We start from the raw sequence: 19,055 nt of genomic DNA on the forward strand, positions 1-19,055 counted from the left end.
AGCTAACAGGTGGAGAAGCTCTTTCAGATTCTGGTCTGTTCTACTCTGAAGGACATCCTGATGTCTCTAATGCGAGCATGTTCAGTCCTTTCTCTACACTGCACCAAGACTGGTCTTCTGTAAATCAAATTATTGTAATATTCTCTGATTCTTTTCAGTGGTTCCCTTTCATTGCCTTTAGGATAATTTCCATACTCCTTAGTGTGGCATACAAATGTGTTTTAAGTCTCTGCTGCCTGCCTCTCCGTTCTTATCTCACTCCCTCATATGAAGCTACCCATAATTGCTAGAATACACAATTCCACTCGAAGTGCCCCTTCTTCTCCATCAAACACCTGCAAATAAATCCCAAATTGTGGTCAGGTACAGACTCCTTCTGTGGCTGTCACTATTTGAATTAAATACTCTTATTTCCCACTGTTACTTATCTCAGTGCATTGTGAGTGCTTACTCAGTTTTCTCTTCACTTACTCACTTACTGGGCACTGAGCCTCATGAGACAGAATCTGTTCTCCTTTATCTCCCTTTTTTTTTTTTTTTTTTTTCTAAGAAAGGGTTCTCTCAAGGCAGGCAGATTGCTTGAGCTCAGGAGTTCAAGAACAGCTTGGGCAGAATGGTGAAACCCCATCTCTACAAAACATACAAAAGTTACCTGGGCATGGTGGCACACACATGTAGTCCCAGCTACTCAGGAGGCTGAGGCAGGAGGATCACTCAAACCAAGGAGGTTGAGGCTACAGTGAGCTGAGATCATGCCACTGCACTCCAGCCTGGGTGACAAAAAGACCCTGTCTCAAAAACAAACAAGAAAAAAACTTCCAAGTCATAAAAATTAAGGAACTCGTAGCAATTCTTTTCGTTGTATTTTTCTTCAGTTGATCTATTCTCTTAACCTGTCCTAATTAAACTAATGACTATGAAGTGTCTCTATATGTTTAAACTTTTTTCTTAACTCTCTAGTTCAAGAATTTGATTTTTTTCCATCAAGACCCCTGATGCACTGAGAAAAATAACACAATGCATGTAAAGAACTTTAACAGGGACCAGAAAAGGGCAGTGGGGAAGGGAATTCTTTTTAAGAATGATCTTAAGCATTTTTATTTTGCTATCTTTTAAATTTAATACAATGCATGACCACCACATGTAAGATATGAAACTTGATTATTAGATCCCGAATGGGCAGGGGAACAGATATCAAGAACATTTGGATACAGTTAGGGAAATCTGAATATGGACAGGAGAGAAATGGTAGTAAATGACAAAAGGAAAAAGAAAGGGAGAAGGCGGCAGAGAGGGAAAATGTAAATGCTATTCAGTGAGACTTGAGCTGTAAAGTAAATGTTCAGGCCATCTCTGCCCTTCAGCTGGCCAAGGACACCAAGTAGCAAATTGGCATCTAATGGTCAGTGCGCTTTGAAATCCTTATTATGTGTTCTTTCCACACAGGGAAATAGCTTACCTGCTTTTTTGTGTTTTGATTCCTAGTTTTGAACCACAGGTTTACTTCTCATGGAAATCTTAAGATTCAACATGTCAGTGAGGAAATCACCTAGAATTTAGGCATTTTCTTTGGAACTTTGGCTGGTCTGCATCATTATTTTGAAAATCTCCTTGATGTTTACAAGCTACCTATCTTTCATTCTTTAATGATTAGGGTGACCTAGTTCTACATTGCTTGAAGGTAACATTGGCAATAATGCGACTAGGTACATGTAGACTTGAAATTAAACTCAGCATAAATAAGAGTTCTCTCTCTCCCTCCTTTTATTCCTCTTATTGTTTCAAATTCCCTATCCTTTCTGAGTTAAAAGTGCTAAAATTGCATTCTTTTTCTGTTAAACAGGCTGTTTCCTTGGGATTACTACAGTTTCCTATCCTTAATGCTTCTGTGGATGAAAACTGCCAGAATATAACATATAAGGTTGGCTATGCAGAAAATGTTCTTATTATTAATAGAAGATGGGGCAAATGTGCTTGTAGCTTAGAGAGACTTCTATTGTACTTTAAATAGTGATCTTTTTTAGACTAGAATTAAAGGTATGGGGTAAAACATTAAACTTAAGTCTAATTCTTTGTTGTTGTTTTTGTGTTTAATAATACTGTGTAGATATGAAGATTCTTAAAACCATTTTTAAGCTTTTTTTTTGTTTTCTGCTTAAAATAATGGAAATATAGCTGTATGGCAGATTATGTTACCCGCTCTACTTACCCTCTCAAAAAGAAGCAAGTCTTTCAAAATTGAATTCCTGGAATTTTAATATTTTTTATCATTATTATTATTATTATTATTATTGGCAGAGTCTCACTCTGTCACCAGTTTGGAGTGCAGTGTTATGATCGTGGCTCACTGTAACCTCGACCTCTCAGACCCCAGCAATCCTTCTGCCCCAGCCTCCTGTGTAGCTGGGACTATAGGCATGCGCCACTATGCCCAACTAATTTTTAAATTTTTTGTAGAGACGTGGTCTCATTATGTTGCCCAGGCTGGTGTTGAACTTCTGGTCTCAAGCAATCCTCCTGCCTCAGCCTCCCAAAGTGCTGGGATTACAGGCATGAACCACTACACCTGGCAAATTCCTTGAATTTTGAGATTAAGAATAATTTAAGTGAGAAAAGTAATAAAAGTTTGAATTCAATTTGAGTAAACTCTTCTGTGAGGAGTGAAAGTTTCTTAAGACCGAGAACTCTTTTGGAGATGCTTTTCCTTAAGTTTACTTATCATTAGACGTGTACAGCCAGAGGCTGGGCACAGTGGCTCACGCCTGTAATCCCAGTACTTTGGGAGGCCAAGGCGGGTGGATTACGTGAGGTCAGGAGTTTGAGACCAGCCTGGACAACATGGTGAAACCCTGTCTCTACTAAAAATACAAAAATTAGCCAGGTGTGGTGGCCAGCGCCTATAGTCCCAACTACTCAGGAGGCTGAGGTGGGAGAATTGTTTGAATCCAGGAGGCAGAGGTTACAGTGAGCCAAGATTGTGCCACTGCACTCCAGCGAGGGCGACAAGAGCAAAACTCTATTTCAAAAAGAGAATTAAAAAAAAAAAAAAAGAAAAGAAATGTACAACTAGAAAGTAAGCTTAGATATTCTGGGAGGTCAGCTCCCATATGGTTAATACAGCCATCTGTATTAATTTTAATTTTAATTTTAATATCTCTTGATTAAGTATATACTTATCACAAAAATTTCGGTCAAGAAAATCATGATGTTGGCTGGGTGTGGTGGCTCCTGCCTATAATCCCAGCACTTTGGGGGACAGAGGTAGGAGGATGGCTTGAGCCCAGGAATTTGAGACCAGCATGGGCAACAAAGTGAGGAGGCCCCCATCTCTACAGAAAAAAAAAATTAGCCAGGCATGGTAGTGCATACTTATAGTTTTAGCTACTTGGGAGGCTGAGGCAGGAGAATCATATGATACCTAGGAGATGGAGGTTGCAGTGAGTTCTGATCTTGCCACTGCACTCCAGCCTAGGTGAGAAAGTGAAACCCTGCCTTTGTCAAAAAAAAAAAAAAGAAAGAAAAGAAAAAAGAAAACAAAGATGTTTACCCTCAATTCCATGACCCTAAGATAACTCACTGTTTATGTTGAGATATACATCTTTCTAGGATTTCATTTTCACATACTTTTTACAAGATATAGAATTGTTAATATTTTCTTTAACTTGCTTTTTTTCTGTTTCTTTTTCTTTTTCTTTGTTTTTGAGACAGGGTCTCACTCTGTTGCCTGTCTAAAGTATTCCCATAGAGAATATCTATGCTGTGGTGCAATCATCACCTCACGGCAGCCTCCACCTCCCACCTCAGCCTTCCGAGTAGCTGGGACTACAGGCACCTGCCACCATGCCCAGCTAATTTTTGTTTTTTTTTTTTTGTAGAAATGGGGTCTTGCCATGTTGCCCAGGCTGGTCTCTGACTCCTGGGCTCAAGTGATTCACCCACCTCAGCCTCCCAAAGTGCTGGGTTACAGGCATGAGCCACTGTGCCCAGCCTCTTCTTTTTCGTTTACTATATTGTAAACATCATTATGTGTCAACACATATAGCTTTGTTATTTATTTAGCCAGTGACCTGTTTATAAACATTATGATTATTCGCAGTTTCTCAAACTAATAAACAGTGTGTACTCAACATCCCTGTGTATCCCTACATACTTCTGCATTTAGTTCCTTAACACAAATTTTTATAAATGTTGGTACATATTGTCATATGTTCTCCAAAAAGTCTATACAGGTTAAGTATCTGTTACCTGAAATGCTTGGGACCAGAAGTGTTTTGGATTTAAGACTTTTTTTGGATTATGGGATATTTGCATATACAAAGGAGACATCTTGAGGATAGGACCCAAGTCCAAACATGAAATTCACTTATGTTTCATTTACCCCTCATACACATAGCCTAAGGGTAATTTTATACAATATTTTTAACATTTTTATACATGAAACAATTTTTTTTTCTTTTTTTGAGACGGAGTCTTTCTCTGTAGCCCGGGCTGGAGTGCAGTGGCGTGATCTCGGCTCACTGCAAGCTCCGCCTCCTGGGTTCACACCATTCTCCTGCCTCAGCCTCTTGGGTAGCTGGGACTACAGGCGCCCGCCACCACACCCGGCTAATTTCTTTTTGTATTTTTAGTAGAGACAGGGTTTCACTGTGTTAGCCAGGCTGGTCTTGATCTCCTGACCTCGTGATCCACCTGCCTCAGCCTCCCAAAGCGCTGGGATTACAGGCGTGAGCCACTGTGCCCGGCCACACAGTTTTCTTTTTTTCTTTTTTTGACACAGGGTTTTGCTCTGTCACCCATGCATAATCATAGCTTATTGTAACCTAAAACTCTTGGGGTCAAATGATCCTCCCACTTCAGCCTCCCAAGTAGTTGAGACTACAGGCATGTGCCATAATACTCAGCTAATTAAAAAAAATTTTTTTTGTAGCGATGGAGTCTTGCTACGTTGCCCAGGCTGGTCTTGAACTCCTGGCCTCAAGCAATCCTTCTGCATCAGTCTCCCAAAGTGTTGGGATTATAGGCACGAGCCACTATGCCCTGCCAGAACAATGGCTGCATTTTTCTGTTTTGTTTTTTTTTTTTTTTTAATTGATGGGCTCTGATATGGTTAAATATTACAAAATGAGAACTGTTTCAACAACTATGCAGCATAATGTTTAAGGACAAAATATTGAATATACTTTTTATTATATATGTATTTTATCACATAGTAAGGAATGCTGAGATGCTTAATCCATCCAATAAATCGAAAATAAAAACTTTACATTTCTGTATTTGTCAGTATAGAGAATTCTGAAGATGGATCTTGACTCAGGGTGATAAATCAGTTTTCAAGGAAATTGGCTACATGACATGACATTTCAGCCCTCAAAAGTTTCAGATGTTGGAGCATTTCAGATTTCAGATATTTGAACTAGGGATGCTCAACCTGTACCAGTTACATTTGCACTGACAGTGTTGGGAAATAGCTTATTGCCTACATTCTTATCAACAAAAACATTATCTTTTTTTAGACAGAGTCTTACTCTGTCTCCCAGGCTAGAGTACAGTGGTACAATCTCGGCCCACTGCAACCTCCACCTCCCGGGTTTGAGCGATTCTCATGCCTCAGCCTCCTGAGTAGCTGGGTTCACAGGCCTGTACTACCTTGCTAATTTTTGTATTTTTAGTAGAGATGGGGTGTCACCCTGTTGGCCAGGCTGGTCTTGAACTCATTACCTCAGGTAATCCAGCCACCTTGGCCTCCCAGAGTGCTGGGATTACAGGCGTGAGCCACTGCACCTAGCCCAAAAAATCTTTTAAAAATTATTTTTAAATTATTTCGTTTAAATCACTACCAATTTGGTAAAAATGAGTTTTGGTAGTGGTTTCTAGATGACAGTGAAGGTTGATCCTTTCTTTGCTGTTAGCTTATTCATTAAAAGCCCTACTGTATAATTTTTTATTTTTTAGGCTTCTCATAACATTGGGATAGCAATGGATACTGAGCAGGGTTTGATTGTCCCTAATGTGAAAAATGTTCAGATCTGCTCTATATTTGACATCGCCACTGAACTGAACCGCCTCCAGAAATTGGGCTCTGTGGGTCAGCTCAGCACCACTGATCTTACAGGAGGAACATTTACTCTTTCCAACATTGGATCAGTGAGTAATAATGTTGAAATACATAAACCATTGCTTAAGATTTCTGATCATATGCTTAATTAAAAATAGAAAATGTCACTTGGCATTTGTTCCCTGAAAAATCCTAACTTGTAATACTCTCCTTTTTTTTTTTTTTTTTTTTTTTAAATAGATTGGTGGTACCTATACCAAACCAGTGATATTGCCACCTGAAGTAGCCATTGGGGCCCTTGGATCAATTAAGGTACATGTATTAGATAACTGAAAAATGGAGTTTAAGCAAATTCAGGGACTCAACACAATGAAGAGTAACCCCTAGGTTTAAGTTTCTGAGTTTACCTTAGAAAGTCCATTATTTCTTTTTTCTTTCTTTTTTTTTTTTTTTTTTACTTTGAGTTCTGGGATACATGTGCAGAATGTGCAGGTTTGTTACATAGGTATACACATGCCAAGGTGGTTTGCTGCACCCATCAACCCGTCATCTACATTAAGTATTTCTCCTAATGCTATCCCTTCCCTAGCCCCCCACCATGTGACAGGTCCCCAGTGTGTGATATTCTCCACCCTCTGTCCATGTGTTCTCATTGTTCAATTCCCACTTATGAGTGAGAACATGAAGTGTTTGGTTTTCTGTTCCCGTGTTAGTTTGCTGAGAATGATGGTTTCCAGCTTCATCCATGTCCCTGCAAAGGACATGAGCTCACTCTTTTTTGTGGCTGCATAGTATTCCATGGTGTATATGTGCCACATTTTCTTTATCCAGTCTAACATTGATGGGCATTTGGGTTGGTTCCAAGTCTTTGCTATTGTGAATAGTGCTGCGGTAAACATACGTGTTCATGTGTCTTTATAGTAGCATGATTTATAATCCTTTGGGTATATACTCAGTAATGGGATTGCTGGGTCAAATGGTATTTCTGGGTCAAATGGTATTTCTGGTTCTAGATCCTTCAGGAATTGCCACACTGTCTTCCACAATGGTTGAACTCATTTATACTCCCACCAACAATGTAAAAGCATTTCTGTTTATCCACCTTCTCTCCAGCATCTGTTATTTCCTGCCTTTTTAATGATCACCATTGTAACTGGCGTGGTATTTCATTGTAGTTTTGATTTGCATTTCTCTAATGGCCAGTGATGATGAGCTTTTTTTCACATGTTTGTTGGCTACATAAATGTCTTCTTTTGAAAAGTGCCTGTTCATATCCTTTGCCCACTTTAAGATGGGTTGTTTGTTTTTTTTCGTGTAAATTTGTTTAAGTTCCTTGTAGATTCTGGATATTAGCCGTTTGTCAGATGGATAGATTACAAAATTGTTCTCCCATTCTATAGGTTGCCTGTTCTCTCTGATGATAGTTTCTTTTGCTGTGCAGAAGCTCTTTAGTTTAATTAGATCTGATTTGTCAATTTTGGCTTTTGTTGCAATTGCTTTTGGTGTTTTAGTCATGAAGTCTTTGCCCATGCCTATGTCCTGAATAGGTTTTCCTCTAGGGTTTTTATGGTTTTAGGTCTTACATTTCAGTCTTTAATCCATCTTGAGTTAATTTTTGTATAAGGTGTAAGGAAGGGGTCCAGTTTCAGTTTTCTGCATATGGCTAGCCAGTTGTCCCAACACCATTTATTAAATAGGGAATCCTTTCCCCATTTCTTGTTTTCATCAGGTTTGTCAAAGATCAGACGGGTTGTAGATGTGTGGTGTTATTTCTGAGGCCTCTGTTCGGTTCCATTGGTTTATCTCTCTATTTTGGTACCAGTACCATGCTGTTTTGGTTACTGTAGCCTCGTAGTATAGTTTGAGGTCAGGTAGCATGATGCCTCCAGCTTCGTTCTTTTTGTTTAGGATTATCTTGGCTATGTGGACTCTTTTTTGGTTCCATGTGAAATTTAAAGTAGTTTTTTCTAATTCTGTGAAGAAAGTTAGTGGTTACTTGATGGAATAGCATTGAATCTATAAATGACTTTGGGCAGTTTGGCCATTTTCACAATATTGATTCTTCCTATCCATGAGCATGGAATGTTTTTCCATTTGTTTGTGTCCCCTTGTATTTCTTTGAGCAGTGGTTTGTAGTTCTCCTTGTAGAGGTTCCTCACATCCCTTGTAAGTTGTATTCCTAGGTATTTTATTCTCTTTGTAGCAATTGTGAATGGGAGTTTCCTCATGATTTGGCTCACTGTTTGTCTGTTATTGATGTATAGGAATGCTGTGATTTTTGCACATTGATTTTGTATCCTGAGACTTTGCTGAAGTTGCTTATCAGCTTAAGGAGATTTTGGACTGAACTGATGGGGTTTTCTAAATATACAATCATGTCATCTGCAGACAGAGTTAATTTGACTTCCTCTCTTCCTATAGAATACGCTTTATTTCTTTCTCTTGCCTGATTGCCCTGGCCAGAACTTCCAATACTATGTTGAATAGGAGTGATAAGAGAGAGGGCATCCTTGTCTTGTGCCAATTTTCAAAGGGAGTGCTTCCACCTTTTGCCCATTCAGTATGATATTGGCTGTGGGTTTATCATAAATAGCTCTTATTATTTTGAGATATGTTCCATCAATACTTAGTTTATTGAGTGTTTTTAGCATGAAGCGGTGTTGAATTTTATCAAAGGCCTTTTCTGCATCAATTGAGATAATCATGTGGTTTTTGTCATTGGTTCTGTTTATGTAATGGATTATGTTTATTGATTTGCATATGTTGAACCAGCCTTGCATCCCAGGGATGAAGCTTACTTGATTGTGATGGATAAGCTTTGTAATGTGCTGCTGGATTTGGTTTGCCAGTATTTTGTTGAGGATTTTTGCATCAGTGTTCATCAGGGATATTGGCCTGAAATTTTCTTTGTGTGTGTGTCTCTGCCAGCTTTTGGTATCAGGATGATGCTGGCCTCATAAAATGAGTGAGGGAGGATTCCCTCTTTTTCTATTGTTTGTAATAGTTTCAGAAGAAATGGTACCAGCTCCTCTTTGTACCTCTGGTAGAATTTGGCTGTTAATCTGTCTAGTCCTGGGCTTTTTTTGGTTGGTAGGCTGTTAATTACAACCTCAATTTCAGAACTTGTTATTGGTCTATTCAGGGAGTCAACTTTTTCCTGATTTAGTCTTGGGAGAGTGTATGCATCCAGCAATTTATCCATTTCTTCTAGATTTTCTAGTTTATGTGTGAAGAGATGTTTATAGTATTCTCTGATGGTAGTTTGTATTTCTGTGGGATCAGTGGTGATATCCTCTTTATCATTTTTTATTGTGTCTATTTGATTCTTCTCTCTTTTGTTCTTTATTAATCCAGCTAGCAGTCTATCTATTTTGTTAATCTTTTCAAAAAAAAAAAAAAAACAGCTCCTGGATTCATTGATTTTTTTTGAAGGGTTTTTTGTGTCTCTATCTCCTTCAGTTCTTCTCTGATCTTGGTTATTTCTTGTCTTCTGCTAGCTTTTGAATGTGTTTGCTCTTGCTTCTCTAATTCTTTTAAATTTGATTTTAGGGTGTTGATTTTAGATTTTTCCCGCTTTCTTCTGTGGACATTTAGTGCTATAAATTTCCCTCTACACATGCTTTAGCTGTGTCTCAGAGATTCTGGTACATTGTGTCTTTGTTCTCATTGGTTTCAAAGAACATCTTTATTTCTGCCTTCATTTCGTTATTTACCCAGCAGTCATTCAGGAGCAGGTTGTTTGGTTTCCATGTAGTTGTGTGGTTTTGAGTGAGTTTCTTATCCTGAGTTCTAATTTGATTGCACTGTGGTTTGAGAGACTGCTTGTTATTGTTTCCATTATTTTGCATTTGCTGAGGAGAGTTTTACTTCCAATTGTGTGTTCGATTTTAGAATAAGTGCGATGTGGTGCTGAGAAGAATATATATTCTGTTGATTTGGGGTGGAGAGTTCTGTAGATGTCTATTAGGTCCACTTGGTCCAGAGCTGAGTTCAAGTCCTGAAGGTCCATGTTAATTTTCTGTCTGGTTGATCTGTCTAATATTGACAGTGAGGTGTTAAAGTGTCCCACTATTATTGTGTGGGAGTCTCAGTCTCTTTGCAGGTCTCTAAGAACTTGCTTTATGAATCTGGATGCTCCTGTATTGGGTCCATATATATTTAGGATAGTTAGCTCTTCTTGTTGCATTGATCCCTTTAACATTATGTAATGCCCTTCTTTGTTATCTGTGTTGGTTTAAGGTCTGTTTTATCAGAGACTAGGATTGCGACCCCTGCTTTTTTTTTTTTTTTTTTTTTGCTTTCCATTTGCTTAGTAAATCTTCCTCCATCCCTTTATTTTGAGCCTATGTGTATCTTTGCACATGAGATGGATCTCCTGAATACAGAACGTCGATGGGTCTTGACTCTTTATCCAATTTGCCAGTCTGTGTCTTTTAATTGGGGCATTTAGGCCATTTACATTTGAAGTTAATATTGTTATGTGCAAATTTGATCCTGTCATTATGATGATAGCTGGTTATTTTGCCCGTTAGTTGATGCAGTTTCTTCATAGTGTCGATGGTCTTTACATTTTGGGTTGCTTTTGCAGTGGCAGGTACTGGTTTTTCCTTTCCCTATTTAGTGCTTCCTTCAGGAGCTCTTATAAGGCAGGCCTGGTGGTGACAAAATTCCTCAACATTTGCTTGTCTGTAAAAGATTTTATTATTCATTTATGAAGCTTAGTTTGGCTGGATATGAAATTCTGGGTTGAAAATTCTTTTCTTTAAGAATGTTGAATATTGGCCCCCACTCTCTTCTGGCTTGTAGGGTTTCTGCAGAGAGATCCACTGTTAGTCTGATGGGCTTCCCTTTGTGGGTAACCCGACCTTTCTCTCTGGTTGCCCTCAACAATTTTTTCCTTCATTTCAACCTTGGTGAATCTGACGATTATGGGTCTTGGGGTTGCTCTTCTCGAGGAATATCTTTGTAGTGTTTTCTGTATTTCCTGAATTTGAATGTTGGCCTGTCTTGCTAAGTTGGGGAAGTTTTCCTGAATAGTATACTGAAGTGTGTTTTCCAACTTGGTTCCATTCTCCCTATCACTTTCAGGTACACCAATCAAATGCAGTTTTGGTCTTTTTCACATAGTCTCATATTTCTTGGAGGTTTTGTTTGTTCCTTCTCATTCTTTTTTCTCTAATCTTGTCTTCACGCTTTATTTCATTAAGTTGATCTTCAATCTCTGATATCCTTTCTTCCGCTTGATCGATTCGGCTATTGATACTTGTGTATGCTTCACAAAGTTCTTGTGCTGTGTTTTTCAGCTCCATCAGGTCATTTATGTTCTTCTCTAAACTGGTTATTCTAGTTAGCAGTTCCTCTAACCTTTTATCAAGGATCTTAGCTTCCTTGCACGGGTTAGAACATGCTCCCCTAGCTCGGAGGAGTTTGTTATTACCCATCTTCTGAAGCCTACTTGTGTCAATTCATCAAACTCATTCTCTGTCCAGTTTTGTTCTCTTGCTGGCAAGGAGTTGTGATCCTTTGGAGAAGAGGTGTTCTGGTTTTTGGTATTTTCAGCCTTTTTGCACTGGTTTTTCCTCATCTTTGTGGATTTATCTACCTTTGGTCTTTGCTGTTGGTGACCTTCGGATGGAGTTTTTGCATGGTCGTCCGTTTTGTTGATGTTGATGCTATTGCTTTCTGTTTGTTAGTTTTCCTTCTAACAGTCAGGCCCCTCTTCTGCAGATCTGCTGGAGTTTGCTGGGGGTCCACTCCAGACCCTGTTTGCCTGGGTATCACCAGTGGAGGCTGTAGAACAGCAAAGATTGCTGCCTGCTCTTTCCTCTGGAAGCTTCATCCCAGAGGGGCACCTGCCAGATGCCAGCGAGAGCTCTCCTGTATGAGGTGTCTGTCAACCCCTGCTGGGAGGTGTCTCCCCGTCAGGAGGAATGGGGTCAGGGACCCACTTGAGGAGGCAGTCTGTCCCTTAGCAGAACTCAAGTGCTGCGCTGGGAGATCCACTGCTCTTTTTACAGCCGGCAGGCAGGAAGGTTTAGTTCTGCTGAAGCTATGCCCATAGCCGCCTCTTCCCCCAGGTGCTCTGTCCCAGGGAGATGGGAGTTTTATCTATAAGCACCTGACTGAGGCTGCTGCCTTCTTTCAGAGATGCCTGCCCAGAGAGGAGGAATCTAGAGAGGCAGTCTGGTTAACAGTGGCTTTGCGAGCTTCTGTGGGCTCTGCCCAGTTCAAACTTCCCTGTGGCTTTGTTTACACTGTGAGGGGAAAACCACCTACTCAAGCCTCAGTAATGGTGGATGCCCCTCTGCCCACCAAGCTCGAGCGTCCCAGGTCGACTTCAGACTGCTGTGCTGGCAGCGAGAATTTCAAGCCAGCAGATCTTAGCCTGCTGGGCTCTGTGGGGGTGGAATCCACTGAGCAAGACCACTTGGCTCCTTGGCTTCAGCCACCTTTCCAGGGTAGTGTACAGTTCTGTCGCACTGGTGTTCCAGGCACCACTGGGGTTGGAAAAAAAAAAAAAAGGCAACTAGCCTGGTGTCTGCCCAAACAGCCTCCCAGTTTTGTGCTTGAAACTCAGGGCCCTTGTGGTGTAGGCATCCCAGGGAATATCCTGGTCTGTGGGATGCAAAGACCATGGGAAAAGCACAGTATCTGGGCTGGATAGCATCATCTCTTACAGCAGGGTCCCTCATGGCTTCCCTTGGCTAGGGGAGGTAGTTCCTTGACCCCTTGCATTTCCCAGGTGAGGTGACGCCCCATCCTGCTTCCGCTGGCCCTCCATGGGCTGCACCCCACTGTCTAACCAGTCCCAATGAGTCGAACTGGGTACCTCAGTTAGAAATGCAGAAATCACCCATCTTCTGCCTTGGTCTCACTGGGAGCTGCAGACCAGAGCTGTTCCTGTTCGGCCATCTTGCCCAGGAATCCAAAAACCTATTATTTCTTCCTAAGAGCTAGGCCTGCACTTCTGGTGGCTACCTCTATGTGTAATAAATGGTGGCGATCTGGGTTGTTTCTGTATAGATCAACCATTGTGGATTATGCCAGGCACAGATATTGAGTCTTTATGAATAATCACAAATATAGCCAGTCTACTTCTATCAAAATATCTTTATTTCATTATACAAAAGAATAATAGAAAACTAATTCAAAATGTTATTTTAAACAAAGTGAGACTCATTTAGAGCATTCTTTGCTCAGGAATCATTGGGAGTGTTAGTTAAAAGTGCAGATTTCTTTACCTTAGGGGCGGAACCCTCAGAACTTAAATTTTGAACAGGAACCCAAATGAGTACGAAAAGGTGATAGGTGACAGTGGTTTAGAAGACACGGACTTAGAATAAGGGTTGCAATGATTCTTAACCCTGGCTACATGTTAGAATCATATGGGAGCTTGAAAAAAAATTATGGCCAAGCTTCCCCTCTACCAACTGAATTGGAATTTTGGGGGATGGGACTTGGGTACCCCTATTAATTCAGGGTTGAGGACCACTGAGGCAAATATGCTCCTGGATACCACTTCAATACCATGTTTATTAAATGTCATTGTCACTACATTAGGGAGAGTGTATTTTAAGAAGAGCCTTTCTTTTCTGTACTTACAATGCTTCCATGTTGAGCGTCTGTGGGACTTGTCCTCATGAGTTTATTCCTTGCGTGTTGGAACCCTTACAAATGCTTCCCTTCAGCCTTTGATTTGCTTTCTAGCAGATAGTAAATTAGCATCTAAGTCATTCCCCCTTTCTGGCATCCACTTACCCTTCTGGCAAGCAGAGGAGATAGGGAGAAAAAACCAAAAACACACAGTATGTCACTATTCTTTCCAAATCAGGAGTTCTCTGAGTGATAACTTCTATCACTCATTCTCTTTTCCAACAAGAATTCAACATTTGATTCTCAAAAAATTCTGGCTTCCTGAAGTTTCCAAACCATTATACCTGTTTGACAAAATTTTGTGTTCTCTTTCCTTAAAGAGATTTATCCTCTGAATTATAGGTGTATATGTATATAATTGTAAAATATATAAACATAACTTGACCATTTAAACCATTTTTAAGTATATTGTTCAGTGGCATTAAGTACATTTACATTGTTTGCCACCATCACCACATCTGTCTCCAGAACTTTTTCATTATCCCAAACTGAAACTCTGCACTTACTGAATAATCTCTCCATTTCCCAAGCCTTTGGTAGCCACCATTCTATTTTCTGTCTCTATGGATTAATTGGACTATTTTAGGTACCTCATGTAAGTGGAATCAATACAGTATTTGTCCTTTTGTATCTGGCTCAGGGTTCATTCATGTTGTAGCATGTATCAGAATTTCATTAATTTTTAAGGGTAAATAATATACTATTTTATATAAATATATGCCGTGTTTTGTTTATCCATTCATCCGTCAATGAATATTTGGATTATTTCCATTTTTTGGCTCTGATGAATAATGCTGCTATGAACAAAAGAATATTTGATTTATAAATATCTGTTCAATAGATATATTTTTACAAAATCATTTTATCCTGGTTTTTTCAAGCCATGAAGCATAGTTCTGAGAGAAGAAATCTTATTCATCACTTAAAATAATATTTGTTGGATAGGGACAAATAGTATTTAATTCCTTTCTCCCTTTGTATCATCTTTCCTTTGCTATTTTGTTTTCATTATAGAATTTAATTCCTTCTTGCTCAATTATTTAAGTCATTAAGCCTTCCATGTTACTCAATTCTCAGTATTTGTTTTCCTTGACCTACTAGTTGACGACCTACTAGTTGACCTTGAGATGATTGATCAATCCAACCTCTTTGGAAAACATTCTTAATGTTGACTTGCAGCATACCTGGCCATTTTGGTTTTCCTTCTATGTCACTGCCTATTCTCTCTAAGTCTCCTTTACCCATACCTCCTAATGTTCCCAATCTCTACACATTGAAGCACCCCAGGATTCAGTTCTCACCCCTTTTCTTTATCTGATCTTTCAATACCATTTATACACTGATGACTCCCAGGTTTATATCTCTAGACTGGACCTCACTTTTGAGCTTTAAACTCTTATATCTTGCTTGGATGTGTAAAGGCATCTTGAATTTTAGCATGTCTAAAACTGAGCTCCTGCTCGTTTCCCCACTGCCCCCCCCCCCATCAGACCTGCTCCTCCTAAAGTCGTCCTCTTTCAGTGAATGGCCAATCTGCTCAGACACTTCTAAGGGCTTCTCATCTCATTCAGAATCAAAGACAAGTAGTTGCAGTGGCCTACATGGCTTTACACAGATGCTACTTAGTGTCATCAGGGATCCACATCTGGCTGTGACTGTTGTATCCCAGCCATGAGGAGATCAGTATAGAAAAACAGAGTAGGGCTTAGAAACTTTTATAGCAGTTTGACAGCATGATTTTATGTCTATTGAATCTAATAATCAGTTGGGGCTTATATTTTGTCTATCCTTTTTTTTTTTTAACAGTGAAAAGATACATATTTAGAATTAGCCAGCTGGGCTCATTTTAGGTGATCCCAATTTTGTTGGCAACATCCAAAGCATTGTAATCAGGAGCCAACAGAATATATGCCTTCCTCTCTCCATCAGGCCTGACCACAGTGTTGACCTTGGCCCCATCAGTGTCATAGAGCTTCTTCACAGCGTGTTTGATCTGGTGCTTACTGGCTTTAACATCCACGAAGAACACAAGCATGTTGTTGTCCTCTGTCTTCTTCCTGGCCAACTCAGTGGTCAGGGGAGCTTGAGAATGGCTTGTTTCCTCACTGCCTTCAGTGAGGAAGCCTTATTTAATTGTCTATCTCTCCCCAGAGCCCAGAAGAGTACTTGGCACATAGTGGGTATACAGTAAAAAATTATTAAATATTTGAAATCTGAGATGAAAGTTAATGAATGTAGGTACAGGAATTGTACAAGGGATAGGAAGTACCTTGGAGAACTTCTGAAAGCTCCAGGCACATACTCGAAGATGGGAAGAATAGGAGTCAGCATTTTCAAAAGTCATTGGGGATGCCCATTTTTTTCTCTACTGTAGGAAGAAGGGTTTGCTTGATCTTACACCATTGTTAGAGCTTGAGCTTTGAGCAAGTGAGGGTTTACTCTTTGTTTTTTTTTTTTTTTCTTTTTTTCATTTCTAGGCCATTCCCCGATTTAACCAGAAAGGAGAAGTATATAAGGCACAGATAGTGAATGTGAGCTGGTCAGCTGATCACAGAGTTATTGATGGTGCTACAATGTCACGCTTCTCTAATTTGTGGAAATCCTACTTAGAAAACCCGGCTTTTATGCTACTAGATCTGAAATGAAGACCGATAAGACATTCTTGAACTTTTTGAGCTTCCAAAGAGTATGTAAACCCTAGCTGTGCCAGCACATGTTCATCTTTACAATTTGTATTGTAAATGATTTGTATCGTATGATTAAGGATCTAAGGTACAATATTTGTCACTGTTCTATTAGACTTTTTACTGAAAATGAATAATGGGGTAATAGTTCTCCTGGGGCTGTCACATTTTATAGGTCAGAGTGTGACTTCTTAATACGGTGCTGACATTTTTGTGTCAATGACTTGAAACTGGCAAGATTAACAAAATTAGGCAGGGCGTGGTGGCTCACGCCTGTAATCCCGGCACTTTGGGAGGCCGAGGTGGGCAGATCACCTGAGGTTAGGAGTTCGAGACCAGCCTGGCCAACATGGTGAAACCCCGCCTCTACTAAAAATATAAAAATTAGCCAGGTGTGGTGGTGGGTGCCTATAATCCCAGCTACTCGGGAGGCTGAGGCAGGAGAATCGCTTGAACCTGGGAGGTGGAGGTTGCAGTGAGCTGAGATCGTGCCATTACACTTCAGCCTGGGCAACAGAGCAAGACTCTGTCTCAAAAACAAAAAAAACAAAATTAATGTTACTAAAAGACAGGTAGCCATATACAGACAGTATATGCCCTATTTTTTTTAACTGACTCTTAATGACACTTTTTAATTATACTTAAGAAATGGAATTTATATGCAAAAATATTTCCCATTTCCCTGTTATGCTAATTGTTGTATAAAATAAGTGCAATTATACTTCTCTTTGGAGATATCCAAGAGTATATTCTTGCTCTGTATAGAGAACATCATCTGTAAATGTCTTATTTATATTAATTAATGTCTTTGAAAAGGGAAAAGTATAAACTGGCCTTAAAAATGTCCAATTATAGTTTTATAACCAGTCTATTAAAGGTGTTCGTTTAAAATGGATATACTTTTAGATTTTTGGTAATGGTTTGGTATTTTCTTGGGAAAGACCTTCACCTTTGCAAACTTCCCTCATGTAAGGTACTTTAAAGGTAGCAGCCACTGACATTTCTTTTTTTTTTTTTTAATTTCAGAAATCTACTTCCTTTTAACTTTTAGCTAAAAAATAGGATAAGAAATTAAGGTCTATTCCATTCTTCATATCCTGGGTAAGAATGTAAATAAGAGGAGAAGGAAGAATCTAATAGTAATTATGGATATAAAAAATACGAAATTTTATATAGAAATGAAGGTTTGATAATGATCATTTTGCTAAAGGTCTACTTTAATCAGAAATAGCATCAAGATTAATGTATCCAACATTTCAATTTGCATTCGGAAATCCATGTTGTTTCTAATATTGTCCAGTTGAAAACTGTATGCCAAAATTAGTTGTTTAAGTGAAGTTTTGTGACAGAAAAAAGGTTGTTTTAGTATCTACTTGGTTTTTCTCAAAATGGAAATAATTTTTAAATCAGGAAAGAATACATCAGCCAGGTGTGATGACTTGTAATTGTAATCCCAGTTATAGGAGAGGCCAAAGCAGGAGGATCACTTGAGGCCAGGAATTTGAGACCAGCCTGGGCAACATAGTGAGATCCCATCTCAAAATTTTTTTTTTTTTAAATTAGCCTGGTGGCTCACGCCTGTAATTCCAGCACTTTGGGAGGCCAAGGCGGGCAGATCACCTGAGATCTGGAGTTCAAGACCACCCTGGCCAACATGGTGAAATCCTGTCTCTACGGTTTTGTAAAAATACAAAAAATTACCTGGGCCTTGCGGCGCACGCCTGTAGTCCCAGCTACTTGGGAGGCTGAGGCAGGAGAATTGCTTGAGCCCGAGAGGCGGAGGTTACAGTGAGCAGAGATCACACCACTGCACTCCAGACTGGGCAACAGAGCAACACTTTGTCTCCAAAAAAAAAAAAACTTAGCCATGTGTGGTGGTGTGCATCTGTAGTCCCAGCTACTCAGGAAGCTGAGACAGGAGGATCAATTGAGCCCAGGAGTTCAAAGCTGTAGTGAGCTGTCATTGTGCCACTATCCTCCGGTGTGGGTGACAGAGTGAGACCTGGTCTCTTAAAAAAAAAAAAAATAGGTCAAATAAATGCTGTTATTGTAAAATTTCAGATAATACAAAGAGTTAACCAATAAAATAAAAAATCATTCATAATCTTACCACTATTAACATTTTGATGTATGTATCTGTATATATGGCTATTCTTTTTTATTAAAACAGGATCATAGTATAGCTACTATTTTATTATTTGATTTTTAAAATATAACATTATATTATGGGTAACCTTACATGTCAATAAACAATTCCACATTATCATGCTTTAAATGGCTGCATAGGCTGGGTGTGGTGGCTCACGCCTGTAATCCTACCACTTTGGGAGGCCAAGGCAGGTGGATCACAAGGTCAGGAGTTCGAGACCAGCCTGGCCAATATGGTGAAACCTCATCTCTATTGAAAATACAAAAATCAGCCAGGCATGGTGGTGGGCACCTGTAGTCCCAGCTACTCAGGAGGCTGAGGCAGGAGAATTGCTTGAACCAGAGGCGGTGGTTGCAGTGAGCCAAGATCGCGCCACTGCACTCCAGCCTGGATGATAGAGCGAGACTCTGTCTCAAAATAAATAAATAAATAAATGCCTGCATAGTATTCCATTGTATGCATTTATTATACATTCAAACATTAAACATCTACCATACCATGAGCTGAGATTGTG

The 19,055-nt window shown here is 39.6% G+C and overlaps 1 protein-coding gene across 7 annotated transcripts in view; it reads left to right on the plus strand.

Annotated features, from left to right (window-relative positions):
* Nucleotides 1–19,055, plus strand: part of DBT (dihydrolipoamide branched chain transacylase E2) — an 81,766-nt gene that overhangs the window by 37,007 nt on the left and 25,704 nt on the right. For 2 of the 7 annotated variants that reach the window (XR_013413827.1, XR_013413823.1), the window contains 4 exons: nt 1,844–1,921; nt 5,953–6,144; nt 6,296–6,367; nt 16,186–16,394. Coding sequence is in view for 5 of the 7 variants with exons in the window: in NM_001261277.1 (NP_001248206.1) it covers nt 1,844–1,921; nt 5,953–6,144; nt 6,296–6,367; nt 16,186–16,353 (510 nt within the window). In the remaining 2 variants the exon portion in view is untranslated. Of the gene's footprint in view, nt 1–1,843; nt 1,922–5,952; nt 6,145–6,295; nt 6,368–16,185; nt 18,571–19,055 lie in introns of those variants that run through there. The other 5 variants (XM_028844490.2, XM_028844495.2, XM_077992245.1 and 2 more) reach the window with 3 other exon arrangements.

This window comes from Macaca mulatta, chromosome 1, assembly GCF_049350105.2.
Source record: "Macaca mulatta isolate MMU2019108-1 chromosome 1, T2T-MMU8v2.0, whole genome shotgun sequence".
Taxonomy (NCBI): Eukaryota; Metazoa; Chordata; class Mammalia; order Primates; family Cercopithecidae; genus Macaca; species Macaca mulatta.